Source organism: Leptosomus discolor, chromosome 13 (genome assembly GCF_034619465.1).
Source record: "Leptosomus discolor isolate bLepDis1 chromosome 13, bLepDis1.hap2, whole genome shotgun sequence".
Lineage (NCBI taxonomy): Eukaryota > Metazoa > Chordata > Aves > Leptosomiformes > Leptosomidae > Leptosomus > Leptosomus discolor.
The window spans coordinates 21,590,936-21,611,084 of record NC_141403.1 but is presented as its reverse complement, the minus strand read 5'-3'; the positions used below and the strand labels follow the sequence as shown (position 1 = coordinate 21,611,084).

At 46.9% G+C, this 20,149-nt stretch overlaps 1 protein-coding gene across 1 annotated transcript in view; it reads right to left on the bottom strand.

Moving 5' to 3' along the window:
• The window catches only part of NFATC1 (nuclear factor of activated T cells 1), a 112,355-nt gene that overhangs the window by 75,435 nt on the left and 16,771 nt on the right, over window positions 1-20,149 (bottom strand). Inside the window, exon 3 of the mRNA XM_086472479.1 lies at window positions 16,526-16,685. Coding sequence (XP_086328605.1) covers window positions 16,526-16,685 — 160 coding nt within the window. The remainder of the gene's footprint in view (window positions 1-16,525; window positions 16,686-20,149) is intronic.

Sequence of the window (20,149 nt, the reverse complement as noted above, 5' to 3'; positions counted from 1 at the left end):
CAAAGGTCTGAAATAAACCTCCTCGCTTCTTCTACAAGTCACATGAATACCAATGGCTTCCAAATTTCACAGTACCTCTGTCTGGAGGTTTGGGGATTTTTTAATGTAAAAATGAATTAAAAGGAGGAAAGCATTTCAAGGCATTGTGTAGTAGCACAGAGCAAGGATGGCTTTGCAGCTGAAGGAGCAGCGAGCTGGGCACAGGGTGACCAACTTCCCATCTCCAGCTCTGCCAGATAGTTCTTGCTTCATCACAGATACATGACTTGATTAGAGCAGAGAAAACTTCCTAACAAGTTTTTACATATTTCCAGCCTGCTCTATGTTTAATCAATTGGTGCTTCAGCCTTCTTATAAAATAAAAGCCAGTAACTGTGCCATGTGGCCGGGTAATCCTTTCTTCACGACAGCAAACGCAGCACGCCCCAGCCCTCTGCTTCCAATCCTCACATGATTGACACCCGCATTCCTTGGGGAATAAAGCCGATTAATGCAACCCCTTTGCTCTTGGGAGTCAGAAAGTGCTGTCTGCACGTGTATGTTCCCCAAGGCAGGCTCTGCTTCCATTGTTCCAATCCCCAAAAAGTGCTGTCATCACATGCGCAAGACTCATAAACATGCTATTTGTGATTCCTGTCTCAGAGCAGAAAAGGGCAGCGTGTTTTGCCAGGTCACTACACACTTCTGGTCCTACTCTCCTTCCACAAGGCACCTTTGATCCACCTGGTCCTACAGCTCCGATGACGCTGCGGTTTTATCTGAGAGCATGCCTTCCATGGAATGCATCTTAATGCAGCAACAGAAATGGGTCAGGTATATCTTATAGCTCAGCTTCAAGGTTTTGACCTCCAAGACAGTCTGATTAAATTGTGAAAAATCCAGAGAGATTGGATTCCACACTGCGAGTTGTTTGAGAGCAATGGTGATGCCGTTGGTTGACGTCACTTGCTTTACAAAAAAAACCAACCTGGATGCAGCAGACCAGACTCTCTGACCAACAACCACAATGTGAGCAGCTCTGCCCAACAGGCTGCAAGGACTAAAATGAACTCAAAGGCCCATGATCTCCAACTGCAAGTAAATAAAATAAGCATGAAAGACTCTTAGATAAGCTTTCTCAACATATACAGGCTATTTTCAATCAATCATTCTAAATATTGTCACGTTGAGTAACATTATTTAGCAACAGCTGTTGCACTAGAATTTCATCCAAACACTGCCAAGCTAATACCACAACCCCGTTTAAAGCTAGTAAGATGGCCAAATGAAACATTGCAAATCTGAACGGCAGAAGTTGCCAATAAAAGCTTTACAGAGTAGCTGATCTGCTGCTGCAAATGGATGACACCTTGCTGCAGTTGGTGTAGCAGGATGTCAGTGCTGGGACTTGAGGACACTGAGGGTAACACTTTCTCCTTCTAGGGGAAGTACGACGAGTACTGGTGACCGTGACCCGTGTTTTTACACATAAACCAAGACAGCATCTATATCAACCTGCTGACTTCAAACCCAAGCCAGAGACAGGAACGCCAAAGTCCTAAAAGGCACCAGTCCTCCCCATCATACTCAGGCCTTATTTGGGATTCTAACCTACGAAGTAAACCTCGGTCCTGGCAAACCGGTAAGATCTTAAAAGCTTGCTGGGCCCAGTGACACATAATTATACACAACACATCAAGCCAAAGCGAGCCAGGGAAAAGCCATGTGATTCATGCCACCTAACTTTAACACATACAGGCTGGAAAACAACAGGGTCTAGTCACCTTGGCTGCCTCCAGAGCCAGCAAAATGAGACATGCACTCTGAAGGTGTGACTTACCTGAGCCGCTTCAGATGTTCACACCAGAGTAAAATTAATAGCTCCCTAAACTCCAGACTGACAAGCCTTCCCCTGATTACAGAGGGAAACGAAGGCAATTAGCTCCGTTGGCAGACATCCACAGTTAGCCAAATAAACCCAAAACGCAGAGTTGCCCCTGCAACCAGCCCGGGACACAGTTCAAAGCACGAGTGCCCCACAAACCCAGGGCAGTGCTGCAAGAAAGGCACGCTGCCCTTCGCCCAAAGAGACACGGAGCAGAGCTGCTGTGAGAAGACCCTCGCCACAGCAGAGCCCGCTACAGACACAACGCTTCGCACTTCACCATCGCCCATTTTGGGCAGTCGCCCACGGCTTTTCACAGCAAGGGTACGAGACCATCAACTTGAACAGCGGTACTCTGCAGCCCTTTGCAATCCCAGAGGGAAAGGTCAAACCACAGCTTAACTTCAGTGCTTTGGCTTCTCCACCCTGATTTTGGGGGCCTGATATACCTGGGGCATAGAGTCAGCCTCAACACAGGGCGGGCAGCGGGTGGTCACAGCGGGGAGATGGACGCTTACCCAGCTCCACCCGCTGTCCTCCCTCCCCACTGCCTTCCCCGTGCCCCAGATGGGATGAGCAACCCTTCCCTCCCTCGGCAGAGAGGGGCTGCAAGGGTCAGCTCACGCACTTGCAAAGGCTGCAGCAACCCCCCCGTCCCAGCAGCGCTCCCCATCTCAGCTCTGGAGCACGTGGAAAATTCTGGACCAGCGTCAGGTACATTTTGGGTGGCCTTGCTGTGGTTTCAAAACTGGAGTGCATGTTAAAATCATAATAAAAAAGGCAGTACTCTTGCTAATGTTCATTTTTATAGTTACATTACATACCTTTCTAACACAAGAAGGGAAAGGAGCATTCACTAACTGGAGAGTCGAGAGGCTAGATGCCAAATTTGATCATACTTTTCCTTCTTTATTTCATGTTATTTTACTCAAGACTAGAGGAACAGAAGAATGCTTGTCATTAGACAATTTTCCTAAAAACATCTGTTATTACAGCTAGGCCTCTAAGTGAACACTGCCCTGCGACTAGAGCAACTACCTCTGCAAAATCTATTTGGGCGAGTTTCAGGGGGTTAATTTACACTCGCAGAACTGCAGACCCAGCGCCAGCATCGCCATGCACTGTCTTGCTCTTTCCAAAACCTCTCCAACCTGCCTCCATTTCACATAGGTCTCTTGCAGCCAGCAGTGGAGCTATGTACGTTCACATATTTTAAGGTTTTCCTCACAACCGGGAGGGATTAGAAAATGAGGCTTTGATGTGTTCAGGACATGTGCTTGAGATTACTTGTGTACCTAGATGCTAGCACATGTGCCTGCAAGTTGTGATCTACATTTGTTTGTCCCTGGCAGCTCATGTGTGCAGCTATGGGTGGAGCTTGTGTAAAACTTTTTTTATTACTGTATGCCATTTTGTAGTCAAGAATACTCTATAACGTATATTCAGTAACAATATTTGAGTCTAGATTGAGGAATATTGTATTACCGCAGAATAAAAGCTATGACATGTAAGGCCCACATAATGAAAACAACACCATCACAAGAGAAGCGGTTGAAAATTAATTGGAAAGCCATTTGGAAAATTATTGCAGCATTATTAAGGATTATTGATGAATAAATGCCATCTGTATTTTTTTAATTAAAAAAAAGCTGCACATTCTAAGCCATTTTATGAATTTCTGCATACACAGGGAGAGCTTTACATATTTTATGTAGGTTTTTTTTTATTCTTAGATGACAGGCCCTATCTAAATACTGTTATACATGTAAACATGACTGTTCCATGCTGTGTTGTGCTTCAATCAGACCAAATACTCTCCATAGCACAGGAGGTGTTACAAGACCTTAACACAGAGTTCTGCAAAAAGCAGCACGATTTTCTTTTGGTTTTGCCTTTTTTTTTTTTTTCAATAAGTACTATCTTCGGCGGACTTCTCCAAGGCGAAAAACCAAACCCCTACCAGCTACATTTCTTCAGCACTTCACAACTTTTAGACGTGCTATTCCTCTTCAAGTCAATGAGAGTTTTATAGCTAAATCTAACCCTGCATGCTTTGCCAATTTTCTCTGGTGTTTTTCTCCTACAAATGCAGGCACTTCATACATATATAGCAGCGAGACTGTATTAAAAGCCACAGCAGGTGGAAAATAATATGGCCCAGGGAAGTTTTTGGGTTTGACTCTCCTCACAATCAAAGCTATGCACAAAGCACAATGAGGCCCAGTAAATAAAGACATTTCACACAGACAAGCACAAGAATCTTCCAAAACAAAGAAAATTAAATTATCTTTCAGCTAAAGAACACACTGCAGTGAAAGACTAAATGAGCGCTTCTAATTAAAACCATGCTGCGAATCTCCTACTTTCCACCACGAAAAAAACTCAGCTAGTGTTTGTGCATGTACAGCCACCCTCCGAAACCAGTCAAGCAGCTTTCCAGCCAAACAATGCAAGGCACAGCATTTCGGCACTACAAAACATACCGAAATTATTTCCATGGCAATCATAACAACAATATGCCAGGCCAGGATCTGCAGGGAGGGGGGCGGCGGCAGAAGCTTGGCCCCCCGCGGCCCCGGTGTTGCCCGCTGTGCCAGGCACACGCTGCCGGCAGCACCCACGCAGCGCCCGTCCCTGTGCCCCACGGCCGCATCCAGCACCTCACTGGTGCGTGCCACCCCTCCGATCGCCGGCGCTCGCTTTGGCAATGGTCGGTCTCATCCAAAAAGAGTCACTCACACCCCTTCTCCGCCCCACACTCATAAGCAAAGTGTTACGTCCCCGCGTGCACACACAAGAGAGCCGCCGCGCTGGTAGTCCTGGCCCCGGGCAAGCACAGGCAACGTCATGCAAGCCCTGCTCAAGCTTCTCAATCCTGACGTGTCGCAACCACCTTGGGATCGGGTCTGTCTCCCTGCGGTGCTAAACCAAGCAGCGGCCTCAGGCGAAGACGCTACGAGGGGGATGAAAATTCGGGACTAACCCTTTGGGCCGGAGCTGTGCCCGGGCCTCACACACGGCTCGGCTCTGAGCAGCTCTCCAGAAACGAAGCACAATCTCTGTCCTGACGCCCTCCCTTCCAGCTATTCATCTATCTGCACAGCCACAACCCGCTGCAGCTTCCCCAACGCTGGCCACTGTCCTTTCCTGAGCAGAGAGCTGAGGGGACGGGAACGTGGGGCTTAAGTACAGCAAATATGGGCATCCACGTCCTGCACAGAATACTCATGATACGCTGATACTGCTATCTTGATACAGGCGCAGGGACAGGAATCAGCTAAATATAGCAGACTTCAGTGGCCTGTCTAAATTACAGACGTAAATGACAGGAAGAAAGGTACAGTTTGCCCTAAGACAGAGGAAAGTAATGGAAAGATTTTGGATGGTGACAGGAAGCTTGGCTCCAGCATCATCACACCTGACTTGTTATCAGAGAATCACAGAATGTCAGGGGTTGGAAGGGACCTCGAAAGATCACCCAGTCCAACCCCCCTGCCAGAGCAGGACCACCCAGAGCAGGTCACACAGGAACGCGTCCAGGCGGGTTTTGAATGTCTCCAGAGAAGGAGACTCCGACACCTCTCTGGGCAGCCTGTGCCAGGGCTCTGTCACCCTCATAGGGAAAAAGTTTTTCCTTATGTTCATGTGGAACCTCCTGTGCTCCAGCTTGCACCCGTTGCCCCTTGTCCTGTCACTGCCCATCACCGAGAAGAGCCCGGCTCCATCCTCCTGACACTCGCCCTTTACGTATTTATAACCATTGATGAGGTCACCCCTCAGTCTCCTCTTCTCCAAGCTCAAGAGACCCAGCTCCCTCAACCATTCATCATGAGGGAGATGTTCCACCCCCTCCATCACCTTTGTGGCTCTGCGCTGGGCTCTTTCCAGCAGTTCCCCGTCCTTCCTGAACTGAGGGGCCCAGAACTGGACACACTGTTCCAGATGGGGTCTCACCAGGGCAGAGCAGAGGGGGAGGAGAACCTCTCTCCACCTACTGACCACAGACCTTCTCATACACCCCAGGATGCCACTGGCCTTCTTGGCCACGAGGGCACATTGCTGGCTCATGGTCATCCTGCTGCCCACCAGGACCCCCAGGTCCCTTTCCCCTACGCTGCTCTCTAACAGATCAGTCCCCAGCCTAGACTGGGACATAGGGTTGTTCTTCCCCAGATGCAAGACTCTACCCTTGCTCTTGCTGTAGTTCATTAAATGTCTCCCCACCCAGCTCTCCAGCCTGCCCAGGTCTCTCATCCAGTAGAAGCTTCAGAGACACAGGGACTTCATGCCCATTAGATGTGCGCAGGCATAATGGTGGTGGAACAAAAAGAAGACATAATCATCCTAAGAGATCCCAAAATCAAAGGGACCGAAGGTAGAAGCAGAGGTAATGGAAGATCCTGTTAACAGCATTCACTTGAAAACCATGAGAAGGAAGCAGCAACCGATGCCCAAAGCACATCAGATTTTTAAGAGGGAAAACTTAACAGATCTTCTGAAAAGCAGCGAAGAGGTCTGCAAGAACACAGTGCAGATTCTGCAACTTGCTCCCCTTTTTCATGCCATTTTCAGGCAGCTGGCAGCCCCACGTGCTCACGTGTGACACCCAATCTCTTGTAACACCCGTGCAAGGCAGTGGAAGTGCCTTAATCCAGATTTTGCAGCTGAGTAACCTGAGCAACAATAAGTGACACAATTAATCACCAGTTATCAATGTATCCTTGCTTGGTAGAAAACTTAAGCACATATTCAACCTTTAATCACACTTTATGGAAATTTAAGGATGTACTCAAGTGCTCTGTTGCACTGTTAACAGAAAGATCACTTTGCTCAATCTCTTTTACATTTTTTCCTTTACATTACACTGTATGGACCAGCAATATTTTTACCCAAGTAGGACTGCAAGTGGCAAGGGAGGAGCTCCCTTTCTGGTGAGGACGGTGGGTTTTCACCGGGGTTCACATTTGGCAGTTAGCACCGTGTTACCAGTGCCCCGAAGAGCAAAATGCGCTGAGGGAGACTTTGGTGTCCGTACCTGAAGTGCTGAGGAATTCCCAAAAACGTACCCACGCTATGCCCGCGAGTGTTGTCTACTGCTCTGAACAGGGCTGCATTTCAAACCTACGCAGTAGACTTTTAAATCCCAAAGTACATAACGTCTGCATGCAAACCAAAAGCAGGAGTTGCTCTGCTTTACTGGGTACTGAAACATTAAAAACAGGTGTTTAAAAACTGTATTACAAATCTGTCTGCAACCTGTATTATTTTTACCATGTGCAAGTAAATTGATCACTAGCGTGTTTCAACTGTTTCTGTGAAAATATGCAACTCCTGCTAAATTATTTCTTAAACATGTGGAGGGAGGAGAAAGTTTATTTGATTTCGCTGCACTGACAGCATGCAACACATTTTACTTATGTGTATGTACATAGCAGATGCTGTAATGGATCATCTCCCTTTCATGGCACGTATTGAAGAAGATCCCAAGCTATTCTTCACAAGGAAAGAAATGATAAACCCCTGCTCATAATGAAAGCTGCAACGTACTTTGAGAGAGCAACTGAGTAATTTGACACCATATTTTCCACTGATTCAGCCTGTTAGTTGGAACAACGACTGATTAAAATGGAAAATCTATATTATAACCATATATACTGACATTCCAGATTACAAGGTATGTTACGGATGTGATTTTTTACTTTTCTTACATATACCAATTAAAAAAGTATAAACCCAGAAATTATTCCCATGGAGTTACATTGGTGTGAAAGTGATCTGAAATACGAACTGGCCCCAAATATATCTTCATACAGAATGCACACAATATAATTTTCATGATATATATGTTTTCTGTAATTTGGCATACCAAGAAGAAAAAGAAAAACCGCTTGCCCTGAGATATTACTTTTATGAATAGAGGACAGATGCCTAGTTGCCAAAGCAGACTTGTAAAAAATTAATCACCTGCCTCATGCAAGTTAGCAGTATTTGGCAGGTAGGTTAGCTCAGCTCATAACGAAGCATCTGGCTTTTGGTAAAGCTGCATTTTAATTTTAACTGTGTTTCATTTCAGCTTTTGGGCACATGTCAACATGCAATAATCTGACAAGCCTGGAGCAGATCTGCTGATTGGTAACTTTGGTGAAGGTCTTCTCCACCGCAACCAAACCTAAGCCAAGTAACAACCGTGGTTCACACCCAGACCACAGCCTCACGTTATCATCACGAACCTCCCTGTAAACCCATTTTAAACCCAGTCCTCCACATCTCACCCATCCACAGTCTTTTCTTAAAACCAGCTAAATCGACCAAGAGTCAGAAAACTCCTAAGCGTGTGCTTGAATCAAGCAGGCTAAGCTGACTGACTTCAGGAGTGCCCCAATACTGCTTTGAATGTGGTTTGGGTTGGGGCTTTCTTTGTAACTGAGGTCTGGTAGTTTGAGGCAAGCAAAAGGTCTGCCCATGTTGTATTTTTCCTTAGAAAAGTGAGCACCCACGTGTAGCACTACTGGTAGCCTCTTTTGGCTAATCAGAAGCATCTGCAGCTCCTTCTCAGACACTGGGAGGGCAGAAACAGCGCTCCGAAGCTCAGAGAGGTCTGCAGAACTGTGGCCTTTTGATTCTGTGACTCTCATCACTTCTAGGTTCCCCCCAATGCATTGCATTTTCAGTGGAAGGGTGCTTCTACCACACATTTACTGGGAAAATAAACGCACCACCACCACTTGTCCTCGTGAAAGAGCAATCACTACGCAGATGCAGGGGCCATTTCCTAACATGAACAGCTCAGGCATCTGAATCATGTTCCCAAAAGACAAAAATTTATTAGAGCATGAATTAAGAAATTGCCAATTTTTGGTTTTACATTATGACTATTTTTTAAGCTTTCAAATGTGCCAAAACCCTCAGGAATCTCACTGGCTGTTGTTTTTCTCTTCTTGTATCGCTTAAGCCGAACTGTTTCTTTCTAATACTTTTTAAAAAAAGAAATGTAAGAGAGAACAGATCACACTATGGGCTCCTGAGCTCTAGCACATCTTGACAGAAAGTACAAAGGAAGGAACTGGGAACTTTTAGCTCCGTAAGCACATTTGCAGCAGCCTCACTAGCAGCACCACAAACACCTTTACCAAGCTGCTGTGGCTTGTGCAGGTATTTCTCTAGCACACTGCTGCAAAGAAATCACCTATTTCAACTGTCGATTATATTATTTTTTTTGTTCCCATCTTCACTGAACGCCACCCACTGACCAATACTCCCCAGGCCCACAGGCACACTTGCACTTTATTTAGTTATGTAGAAAAAACAAGGCAAGGGGGACTTTTCTTATCTTGCTTGGGACCTGACTGCTTCTAGAAAGAAAATTCGGAGAGAGAGCAAGAGATAAGGCATCTGCAACTTTTAGCAGGAGTGATGCAATATAAAGCTGGGAGCAAAAGGGATGGAAAGGACAGAAAAAGCATAGCACTCAAACTGTCAAGGATGAGTCCTGACTCCTCCCTGGAGAGCAGTGATACATGTTTTTGAGGTATGCTTCCAAAATAATGATGAATTCCCCTTTTGGACAATGTGCAGAAAAAAACTGTCCACACTGCAAACAATTCACTGAGTGAAGGGATGCAGCATGAGACCTGAGGACAAAGCAAATGAGGAATAAGAGACAAAAGACTGTTACATTTATGTTCTGTCGTTGTTGGTCTTGCAGAGACTTCCATCCCATTGTTTGTAGACACTCAGGGTGCATGTGCTGCTGGTCACCAAAACCAGCCCAACAAGGGAAGCAGCAAGGATGGCTCCATCAGCAATGGTAGAGATAAAGAGGACTCCTCTGCTTCCTTCCTAGGTCTAACCTGGAAGGTCTTGGCCTTATCAATCACCACCGGAGGACAGCTAGAAGATACCCCACACAGCAAGAGCATTGCCACCGACTCCCCTGTTGCAAAGGACAAGGCAGAAAGGAAATGGGGAGAGGCCAGGGAAGAGGAAAGCTGGGAGCCGATACCATCATCCCCTTTCCCGAGGGAACCGAGACAGCAACAGTGGAGGAGTGGGAATGCTCTCCACCCCCTCCTCCCTCAAGGCCAGCACTAACTTCTGCTTTGCCAGCAGCCAGTGAGTCCAAACTGAAGGCAAACCCAGGACGTCAGGCTAAATCCTTCGGGCTGCAAAGCCAGATTGAGTATCTCAGTGTCCTAACAGCCGGGATACGTACTGTGGCATCCGTCAGGCCGAGCGGGGGCGAGGTATCATTTCTAAACGAGAGCAGAGCGCGTCCCCCAAGTGCTGGCTGGTGGAAATTTTGTTTTTCATTTGGAAAGGGCTGTTGCACCAAACAGCAGAGGCCTGTCCCCAGGACTGCTCATAAATCAGAGCTGAAGTTGGATTTTCAGGGCCACGAAATCTTCACCAGCTGACAGCAGCACACTTTCCAGAATGGCTGCCTTCTGGACTTGGCCCTTCTCAGGGCGGCTACAAGCCACCTATATGGCTGTGCCTGTGGAGCTACCCTGGGGGACCAGCTCCACATGAAATGCCAAAAAAAGAGAAACTCTCCCTTTACCAAAATACCATCTTCTAACGATGAAAAAACATGATAAAAAGCTTTCAGTGAGCTTTCTTCCATTTGTTGGATTTATGGAAGCAATAGCAGCCTTAAAACATCTGCCAATTCATTCTACTTTTCAGTTTTGATTATCTGTCTGCTAGTTTGAGGTTAGCTTTAACTATACAGATGCAAGAAGTGAGAAAGCCATTCAGTTTAGATTTACTCTTGAGAAGTACCAGCTGTCTAAAACAAGGCTATAAAATGTAGGCTCCCTGTCTGGTTTGTTGTATGGTCGCATGGCTTTGTGCTATTAATTGCAACCTGGCTAACAGGTGCTTGCCAATGTCTTTATATCCTCACCATAAGAAAGGATTATATTTCCATCTGAATAAAAGGGTGACGCTGTTTTCCAAAAGAATTTAAGAGCAGTGCAGAGAGGAAGTCCACTGTGGCACGACAAGTTGAATCACTGCTTACTAACAAGAATATGCCCTCTTCTCTCCTCTGACAGACCCAGAGAGGGCAGGGGAAAGCAGCTAATACGATTTTTTCCACATCTACTCCTCTTGGTCAGGCCTCAGATGGCCATGAGCTGGACCCCCCAGGGACTGTTTTCCTTCTGGTTCCCTTGACTCACCCAGCAATGGTGGCAGCCCTGTTGTTTAAAACAAACTCACAGCATTGGGGGACCCCTACCAAGAAAAGCACTTACTGCACTGCAGGTATATCAGAAGTCCCTTACTGTGTACTTAATTCAACCACGGGCTCACTCTTGCTGTGCAGCGTGACAGCATGGCTGGGAAGGACTTGCTCCCCTCTGTCTGGAAGAGCCTTCCTCTTGGCTTCCTTATCCCTTCATCTCCTCCTGCTGTCAATGGTGAACACCTCTTTCCTTTAGCTCTTCCTTTCTCTCTTCTTCCCACCTTGCCTTCTGGGTAACTGCACAGCCCTGTTACCTCACGCTGTTAACTATCTGTGAAGCTGGGCACATGCAAAGTGCTATATCAGACTGTGATGTTAAAACATAAAGCCCCAACCCGAATGCATTTGCAGCTCGATGGACTGCCTGCTGCCCCCTGAAGTTACAGCCAAGGCTTTCCATTCCCTGAGGGGTTTCCAAAGGGTATTCACAGCTCTTGGGTCTGGAAGATGGACGGACTCTGATACCGGATACCTGCGGTGGCCAGCACCTGGCCCTCAACTACTTGAGCTTGTTATCCAAAAGCAACAAACCAACCGATCCATGGGAGGCAAATGATAACGCACTGCACGTGTCACTGGGGTGCACAGACAGCTCAGAGACGTGCCAGTGCCTAATTACGGAGACGCAGAGAGATACAAAAGTACGGAGGCAGCAATTGCTTTAGAGAAGAGTTTGACACTTGTCAGTCATAAGGGGATTTAAAAATCCCAACACAGGCCTCAAGGCCTTTGAAAATTGGATGCAAAGTGCCTACTTGAGATCTTGTGGAGAAACGACACAGACAACTCTAGTGAGCAAGTCTCCTGGCACAGACAGCATTTTGACTATGTAAATCAGCAGACAAATCATTGTGTTTTGCCTGTAAAATGAGCGAGTCCAGACTATTCATCTGTTCACAGGCTCAGATCAAATTCTGTACTGGAGTGCACAAGCCATACACCACCTCTATCACCTCACTGCAAAGCGATACAGTGAAAGGTAAGGCAGCATTCACTATATCTTCAATATTAACTTATTCTTCTAAGAGGAAAACAAATTCTGGCTAGTACTGCTTACCTAGATAAAAAAGGAAAATGCCTACAACTCCTTTTCTTCCCTTTTTCTAACCAATTTATCTCACGTCAAGTGTGATCATAAAGAAAATTCCTGTCATATTTTGCGTCAGAAAAATGAATAATAACCATGACTTTTCAAAGTGCTTATTAGACTATTCCGTGCATTTGAATATTTTCTTTCACGATTTAGTCCAGTCTTCTATGGGAGTAAATCATACCCTTTAATTAAACATTCTTGAGTATTTGGATTTTATCTCACAGATACACCGCACCCTGCTTGTAAAAATTCCATCTCAGGCAGCCAAAGTGCTCGACTTATTCCAAAGATGAGTTATTAATTAGAATATCTATAGACCACATACTTATAATCCGGTGCCATCCCTCCCCAGGGAGCCTAAACTTTCATCTGCCAGATTACTTACCCGCAGCTGAAACAGACCCATCGTTGGCTGGAATGTAACCCCATCTTGTGCAACTCCTCACCACCACTCTCCAAATGAAGAATGGGAGATAGGTCCAAAGGGAGGATGTTTTTAAGATGTTCTGCATGTAAAACCCTTGAATTAAATTCACCTCGCTTAAAATACGGCTGGAGCTACCTAACTCTGTGCGTTTCCTAAAGCCCCTATTCACTTCATCTTGTATCATTCAGAGAAATCCTCACCCTAGTCATGAACTCCTGCCAACATGGAGGTGCCAGCAGCGTGCTAACAGGCGTGATTTCACTCCCCAAAGTGGTCCCGGGCTTCACCCTCACCTGGCACAGCGTACAGCTTCGTAATGCCCGATGCCAGCTGGGGCACCGGCCCCGTTCTGACTCAGAGGAGGGAGTACCCCGATCTGAAATCACCAAAGGCAACGACAACTCACAAAATACTTCCCCGAGCCAAGGGTAAAAGCCAGTGCCAGCCATGAGCTCACCAGCACCACTCCCCGGCACCGCTTGCTTGCCAATCTGCTGCAGCATTTGTGCCTCGCTAGGTGCGCCGGCTCATCCCACTCTCAAAACGTTTAGCAATCGAGAACAGCGATAGCTTGGGGCTGCCACGGCAGACAAACACCCAAACAGGCAAAGGCGAACTGTGAAGAGAGGGATATTGCATTACCGGGCTCCTTAGCCCTCACAGGCAACTTGAAGTGCTCAAAGCCAGACCGTTCCTAAGCGCAGAAGGGAGGGTGCAGCCATCCCACCGAAGGAAATCCACAGGAAATCCTGCTGGCATGAAATACGCCTGAGAGACAGCCTGCAGGAGCCTCCAGTGAACAAGTCCCATGCAGATGATGGAGAGACGATAAGGAGCGTGTGGTGCTTTCCAGCACCAGGTCAGGGCAAGGTTCTGCTGCCACAGGCAGCCACCAGCACCCGCCGGGCTTCCCCCTTCCACGGGTCAGCCCGAACGCCCTGGCAGCCTGCACACCCCGCCGGCAGCCTGCCATGCACCGCACTGCCTGCCCTTTCCCAGGTTCAGGTTTGGGAGAGGAATCTCACACACCGGCGGGCATTCAGCCCACCAGCGGGTCCCAGTGCAAAGCTCTTCAGCCTTACACATGGCCCGCTACAGCTCCAGAGAAAAGTCACCAGCCTGGAGGAGCCACTAGAGCCAAGGGAAAAATTTGTTCTCCAACTCTGGACTTCATGTCACACCCACAAGAGACTTCTGCCCTCCCACACCACAGCTCTCCTCATCCAGCACGCTTGCCTTGGAAACCTTGGATTCTTGGACCTTCCACCTCCTACAAGAAGAGATGGAGCAGCAGTAAGGAATCTAACATTGCCTGGAAAAAAAAAGATAAATACACTCCAGCTGCAGAGAACACAACCTTCTGGCAATTTTACTGGGGAACTGTGCCATGAGCAGCGGATGGTTTTTGGATTTACTTCTCCTCTGCCTTAGCATGCCCTACAGATATGTGGAGGTGTTAAATTCTCCTGGTTTGGGAAGCAGGATGCTAGTGAGAGGGAGGTTGAAACGGAGAAGGGAGGATGAGACCTCTTCTGCATTCTCCTCCTGTCGAAGGTAAAGGGAAAGAGCTTTAACAGAAGCAGAAGTTAAGCAAGCTCCTGCAAAGCATGTAATGTAAGAAAGACCTGACTGTCCACACGGGGCAAAAAAATAACACAAAAGGGTAGTGCAAGAGGTCAGAGCAATTTTATGAGGGGTTTCCCTGAATCAGCACAACTGAAAACACCGAGGAACATTACAGTGAAAAGCTTGATCCAAAATCTCTCACCTGAAGACACTCAGATACTGTTTGAGTTTATATCTGGGTGTGAACTTAAAAGCTCGGGCTCCTTTCTGTATAACATAGTGGACTGAATCAAACCTGACCCAAACATCTGGAAATACAATGATTCAGAGATGCATTTTACAGCTTTTGTCAGTCACTGATTTATCAGCAGCTACTCCCTAGATTTCCTCCTCCTGCTTTTATTTATTTATATGTACTTTTGTTTTTAAAGTACTTCTTTATAAGTACCTACTATTTCTCTTATAGAAAGTGTTTATAAGTAGTTTCTTTTTAGAACAATTTTTCATCCATCCGTCCAGCTGTGGTCTAAGTCAGAAGCTTTTAAGCATTTCCTTAAACAGGTAACTCTGGCCGGGATGGCAACGCCGGCGTGGAGAAGCTCTTTCTGGCCCTCTTTATCTTTCTGTTCTTTTTGGAGAAAAAGATGTTCAGGTTGTAATAAAAGGACTGAAAAATACATTAATCCTTATTAAACCGGTAGAGCCAACGGACAGGGCTAGGACTGGCTGCTTCCTCCGCTCTCCCTTCAGGCCCTTCCGCAGTTTCCTCTCCTCTCCTCTTTTCTCACACTTGTTTGTGTTTGGAAGCAGCACGCTCACTCCCGACAGACCGGGACAGGGGATGAGAAGGGAAATGTCTGGACGCATTTAGTCCAATTAAATGTTGGCATCACATTCAGTCTTTCCAAAAAGCACGTAGGAAACTTTAAACGCCAGGCTGGCCGCTGCCAATTGATGCCTCCCCATTTACATTTCCTTGCATCAAGTCACAAACAGAGTAGGTATTAATTGTCATCAAGCGCGTCTGCCACAAACCCCTCTTTAATAATATTCACAAACGTTCTGCTAAAACCTTTCGTCTTTCAGCAGACGACTTCCATAATCCCATGTCACTGATGAGTTCTGGCAGAGCTAAAGAGCGAACGGGTTCGCTGCTGACAACTCCCCTCGCTCTCCTTTCCCAGCTGCCGCAGCAGCACGCAGATCCTGCCGCGGCATTCCCTGCCCGGTGTCATCTCAGACTCGCACCGCTCCTTCGAACGACGTGTTGGCTAACAGGGTTTCACAGCAAATAAACACAGGCGCGTGAGCCCCGCACGTGTGCTCTGTGTGTCATCCCGAGCCACCCGGGCTCGGGACAAGCCAGGGCTGTTCCAGGAGGAGCTGCGGCACAAGCCGAGCAGCACAAGCACAGCGGCAGCGCCTGCCTCCCTCCCACGGACAGTGCCCTGACACCCACGGGTCCCGCGGCTCCGGGAGTGATAAAACCCGGGCTCTGCTGCACAGGGGGTCACAGCCCTGACAGAAGGCACTGAAAGTTTAACTCCTGGGTGAGAAAGAAGCAGCTGAGGAGGGACAGGCACGGCTGGCTCTCCCCAGCTACTTTTTTTTTTTTTTTTGGTTTTAAACAACTAAATCTTGTTCTTCCCACTCCTGAGAAAAGTCCTTTACAAACAAATGAGACTAGTCATATAAATGAATTAAGGGTCAGTTTACAGCGTTATTAAATTAAATGCTTTTTATACAGTAACTGAAGAGTTTCGTAGAATTCACGAAACTCGATTCAACCCTCAGATGCTTTCCAGAGCGGCTGGAAGAGCTTAAGGAACTGAACAGAAGAAACTCAAAAAGCCTCACTCCGTTCAGCATTCACTGTAACATCCAAACCAGCAACACACTTCCACATTACTGCTCTGTCCTCCAACATGTGTTCACAGCTCTGACTAGATCCAACCACAAGTCAAGGACTAAATGTACCGAGGCACAACCCCAGCTGATTTCAGCATAAACTGCATGTCTGGAATCTGACTGCACAGATAGGTCCACGGTCACCACTCGCCAGCTGAACACTTGCTAAGTCGTACACGGACAGAGCAGCAACCTGCTCGCGCCGTGTTCGCATCGCGAAGAGCAACTGGACGCTCTTGCCTTGTTTTCAGTAAAGGCTTGGTCCATCCCGTTTAAAATACGCCCCAAGGCACGCTCATGCGCGGTGATCTTTGAGAACAGGAAAAATCTCCCGTCCCTTTTGGGGTTTGGAGAAGAAAAGGTGCTCACCACAGAGCGCCGAGATAAACAACCGCTGCTGCTCGCTACGCGCTTCAGTACCTGCACGATAGGGTGGCCCCCCGCAGATGCCTTCACGGCCCCTCGGCTGCCTTCCGTCTCGTAATGAGCTCGGTGGTGGGATTTCGGCTGCACTTCAATACGCAGTTCATAAGGTCCTGAGTGAGATGGCAGCTGCCAATCAAGGGCGGGCAGAGATGGGCTATAATGGAAAGGAAAACGTATTAAAAATTAACATCAAGTACACTATCACAAACCGCGAGCATTCAGCACTTTTACTTTAGGGACAGTGTTTCGCAGTTCATCCTTCACCACCTTACATTTAAAATTTCATCAATATGGGTAATGCCATGACATCAGTAATTTAGAAGGTAATGGTTATTTTATGAAGATTTATGGGTCGAGCATATCTGATGGCCCAGATGCTACCCGATTTGTAAATAAAACGGAAAAATGTTAAGACATAGCTTACAAATATCTTAATACATTGATTCTTGAACCAAAAGAAGAAAGGTAGGCAGAAAGATGGCGAGGAATTTAAAGAAGAGGATTTCTGCTGTGAAAATGAATGCCAAACCAGCTCTGGAGGAGTTCTGCATTTAATGAATCTAATGGATTTCAACAAATCTGCTCAGTTTACAGGGGGCGGAAAGAAGGAAAAAAAAAAAGCCATTTCCCAGCTTCCTTCCCAACACAAAACATGCCAGAGAGCCGCAAAAAGAAGCCAATCTCTTTCTGGTCTATGCACTGCAAGGGAGCAAGCTTATGAATCCCATTAACGATGACACAGAAGCCCAAAGAAAATCCAGCTCGCTCTTCCGGCCACGTATTGACTCTGCAATTAACTGAAATATTAAGGACTCATTACCATCACACAAGCAAGCAGACCCGACAGCATGCGATGGTGGCGAAGTGCCATTCTTAGAAACCCACTTCCAGTGTAAAACCACACTTGAAAATAGTCATGAGAGCTCAGCCGTAAGAAATGCCAAGTTGATCCTTTGGGTTGAAAAAAAAAGAAAATGAAACAAACAAGCACTGTAGAAACAGTAGGCCTGAGACAAATTTATTGACGTTAAAATCGAACCAAAAAGCTTCACGATGAACACACTATGTTTAGGTCTAGTGTATATTCTTTCCTTTGGTGAACTCTCCTCACCAGGTGTCCTTCAAAAGCCTTTACAAGTAGTCAAACAGCACAACCGCAAGGTGCTACCCTGCCCTCTTACATCAAACGTTATTATCTCTCCCATCAGCCTGGAGAAGACGACCAGCAAGCAGAAAGTCACGGTCCCCGACCCTTTGCCGTCACCACGGAGCGGGGCTACCTGCCACGGCGCAGGGCCTCATCCCGCCGCAGCACACAGCCGAGGAAGCCGAGGGGCTGGCTAGCTCTCGCCCCAGCCTGCGCGGAGGCTGGGTGCTGGGGATCCACCGGTTCCCTCCCTCGCTGCTGTAGCCCTGGTGCAAGGAGCATCTGAGGAGCGTGAATCACAGCTGAAATGAGCTGGCTGGGAGGGAACAGACGCAGAAGAGCTTCCACGCTGGAGGCGTGTATTACAAGCACATATTCAGCTGGAGACCGAACACTCCATTTTACTGTCCCAGTGATCCGCACACCCACCCAGCGTGCTTGCGGCTCCCCGGGCATTACAGCTTTCACGTCCCCCACAGCATCCCTGCTGTCTCCCACTGCAGGGCAGGGACTTGAACCACTCGCACCCCAGGTTTTTTTCGCTTTGCCTTTTTTTTTTTTTTTTCTTTTTTTTTTGGTTGAGGTGCTTATCCAGCCCTGTATCACCAGCATGTTTAACTTGTACCTGCTACTGCACGCGTGCATATACACTGATGGGACTTCAGGTGGTGCTGAGTTTCTCTGCATTATCTGTCTTCACTGCTTATACATTGGAGCCGTGTGATGTGACTGCCTATAGACAGGCACTAGACACGTTATGGGGGTCAGCTGGAGCCACTAAGTCCCAGCCCTGGGTGAGGACAGGCACCACCCTCACTCCTTGGGCACCCCCTGCTACCCCAGCATGGCTTGCTGTCGAGTCACAGGCTCCAAACCTCCAGCTACTCTGCTCTCCAGCCCTCGGGACACAGAGCATCCTCAGAAACAACAGAGGGGGAGAGAACAGAGTAGCCATACGGCTCCCAGCTCAGCCCAAATGGGAGCTCATCCAAAAGACAGATGTTGCCTCTGTGAGGGCTCCTGAACATCTGGAGCGAGCAGGAGCCAGCAGGGCACTCTCTGCAGAGGCAAAACCCTGCCAGGGACAAATCCTGAATTTGGCTACCAGACCCCCAAGCACGGGATCCCCAGCCTTGGCCAGAGGCAGGACACTATGTCTTCTGAGCTCCTGCACAAGTCTTTCCCCGAAAATGGCCAGGGCCCACCTTGGGGGTGAGGAGAAGCTGTTCTGCTACTAGACACTCAAACAAAGAGTGAAGAGCCAGCAAAAAATTACAGGCAACTGGCCATTGGATATAGCCACTATTCTTTGTCTAGCACGTTAGGTACACATACTTTAGTCTGAAAAAGTCTCAAAAAAAAAAAAATCCTGGATAAACCATATTTGACTAATGATGAATGACAAAGAGCAGAGCAAAACAGCTGTGTCTCTCCTGGTGATGATCAGCACACATTTTTAAACAGATGTTTCTCATTTTAAGTAAATTCTCACTTGATGGATCTTTTTTTTTTTTCTGAGGATGCAACTTCTACCAGATTAAAAATTTTTAAAACTTAATTAAAAAGGACAACTCGGACCAGCATCACGCAGCCCTCAAGTGAAGAGGGATTTCTTTTAAGATACACAGAAGTAAGTAATAGTTCCATAACTAGTTCCATCTCCTTAAAAAAACAAAGGAAAAAAATACAAAACCTCAAATCAGCACCTGAAAATGTCAGTATAATTAAGTCGTAAAATTCATGTCCTCAAATAAAGCCTGAAAATAAAAATACAGTTTGCTGTTAGCCTGCAATCTATCATCGAAATTCCAAAATACCACCTGCCCAATTATAAATTGACAATTAATGGCAGTTTTCCTGATAAAGGAAGCAGAGTGATTCATTTAACAGTGTCATGGGCTGGGGCTGTCAGAGCTATTTCCTATGTTAGGTTATCTTCATCATGCACTTAATTTCCTGCGGCTAAACGTGGTTAAAGGAAAAAGTCACCAAGCAAATGGTGTAGTGGTAAAATCAAATCTGGCTGCTGCAAATAAACCTTATCAATTTGCAAAAGGCCCAAAGTACCGCATCTAGCCAGCATCGTGCGGAGGGGAGAAGAGCCCCTCCACAGGGGTCACGAAAGAAATAAAAGGTTTTCACACAGTCTTCCTATCAAATATATATCGGTGTATTCCCCTCAGATTGAATTTTCCGCCAACTGAAAACCTGTCCCGTTCCTTTCTATGCCATAACAAATCTAACTGTAGTCCTCCTAAACGCTGTAATGAGGGGTGGTTGTTTCAAGGCAGGTTCACAAAACCTCGTGTTAGGCTGCAGAAAACTCGCTCGATGTAACTCCGTCCTACATAAATCAGATTACAAAACAGATGAATAGTGATTTATTTTGCATACACCAGATACACAATATGATTAAATCAAAAACAGATTATCCAGTCTGGCTGACTTCTGCCTTTAGCAGGAAGATTTAT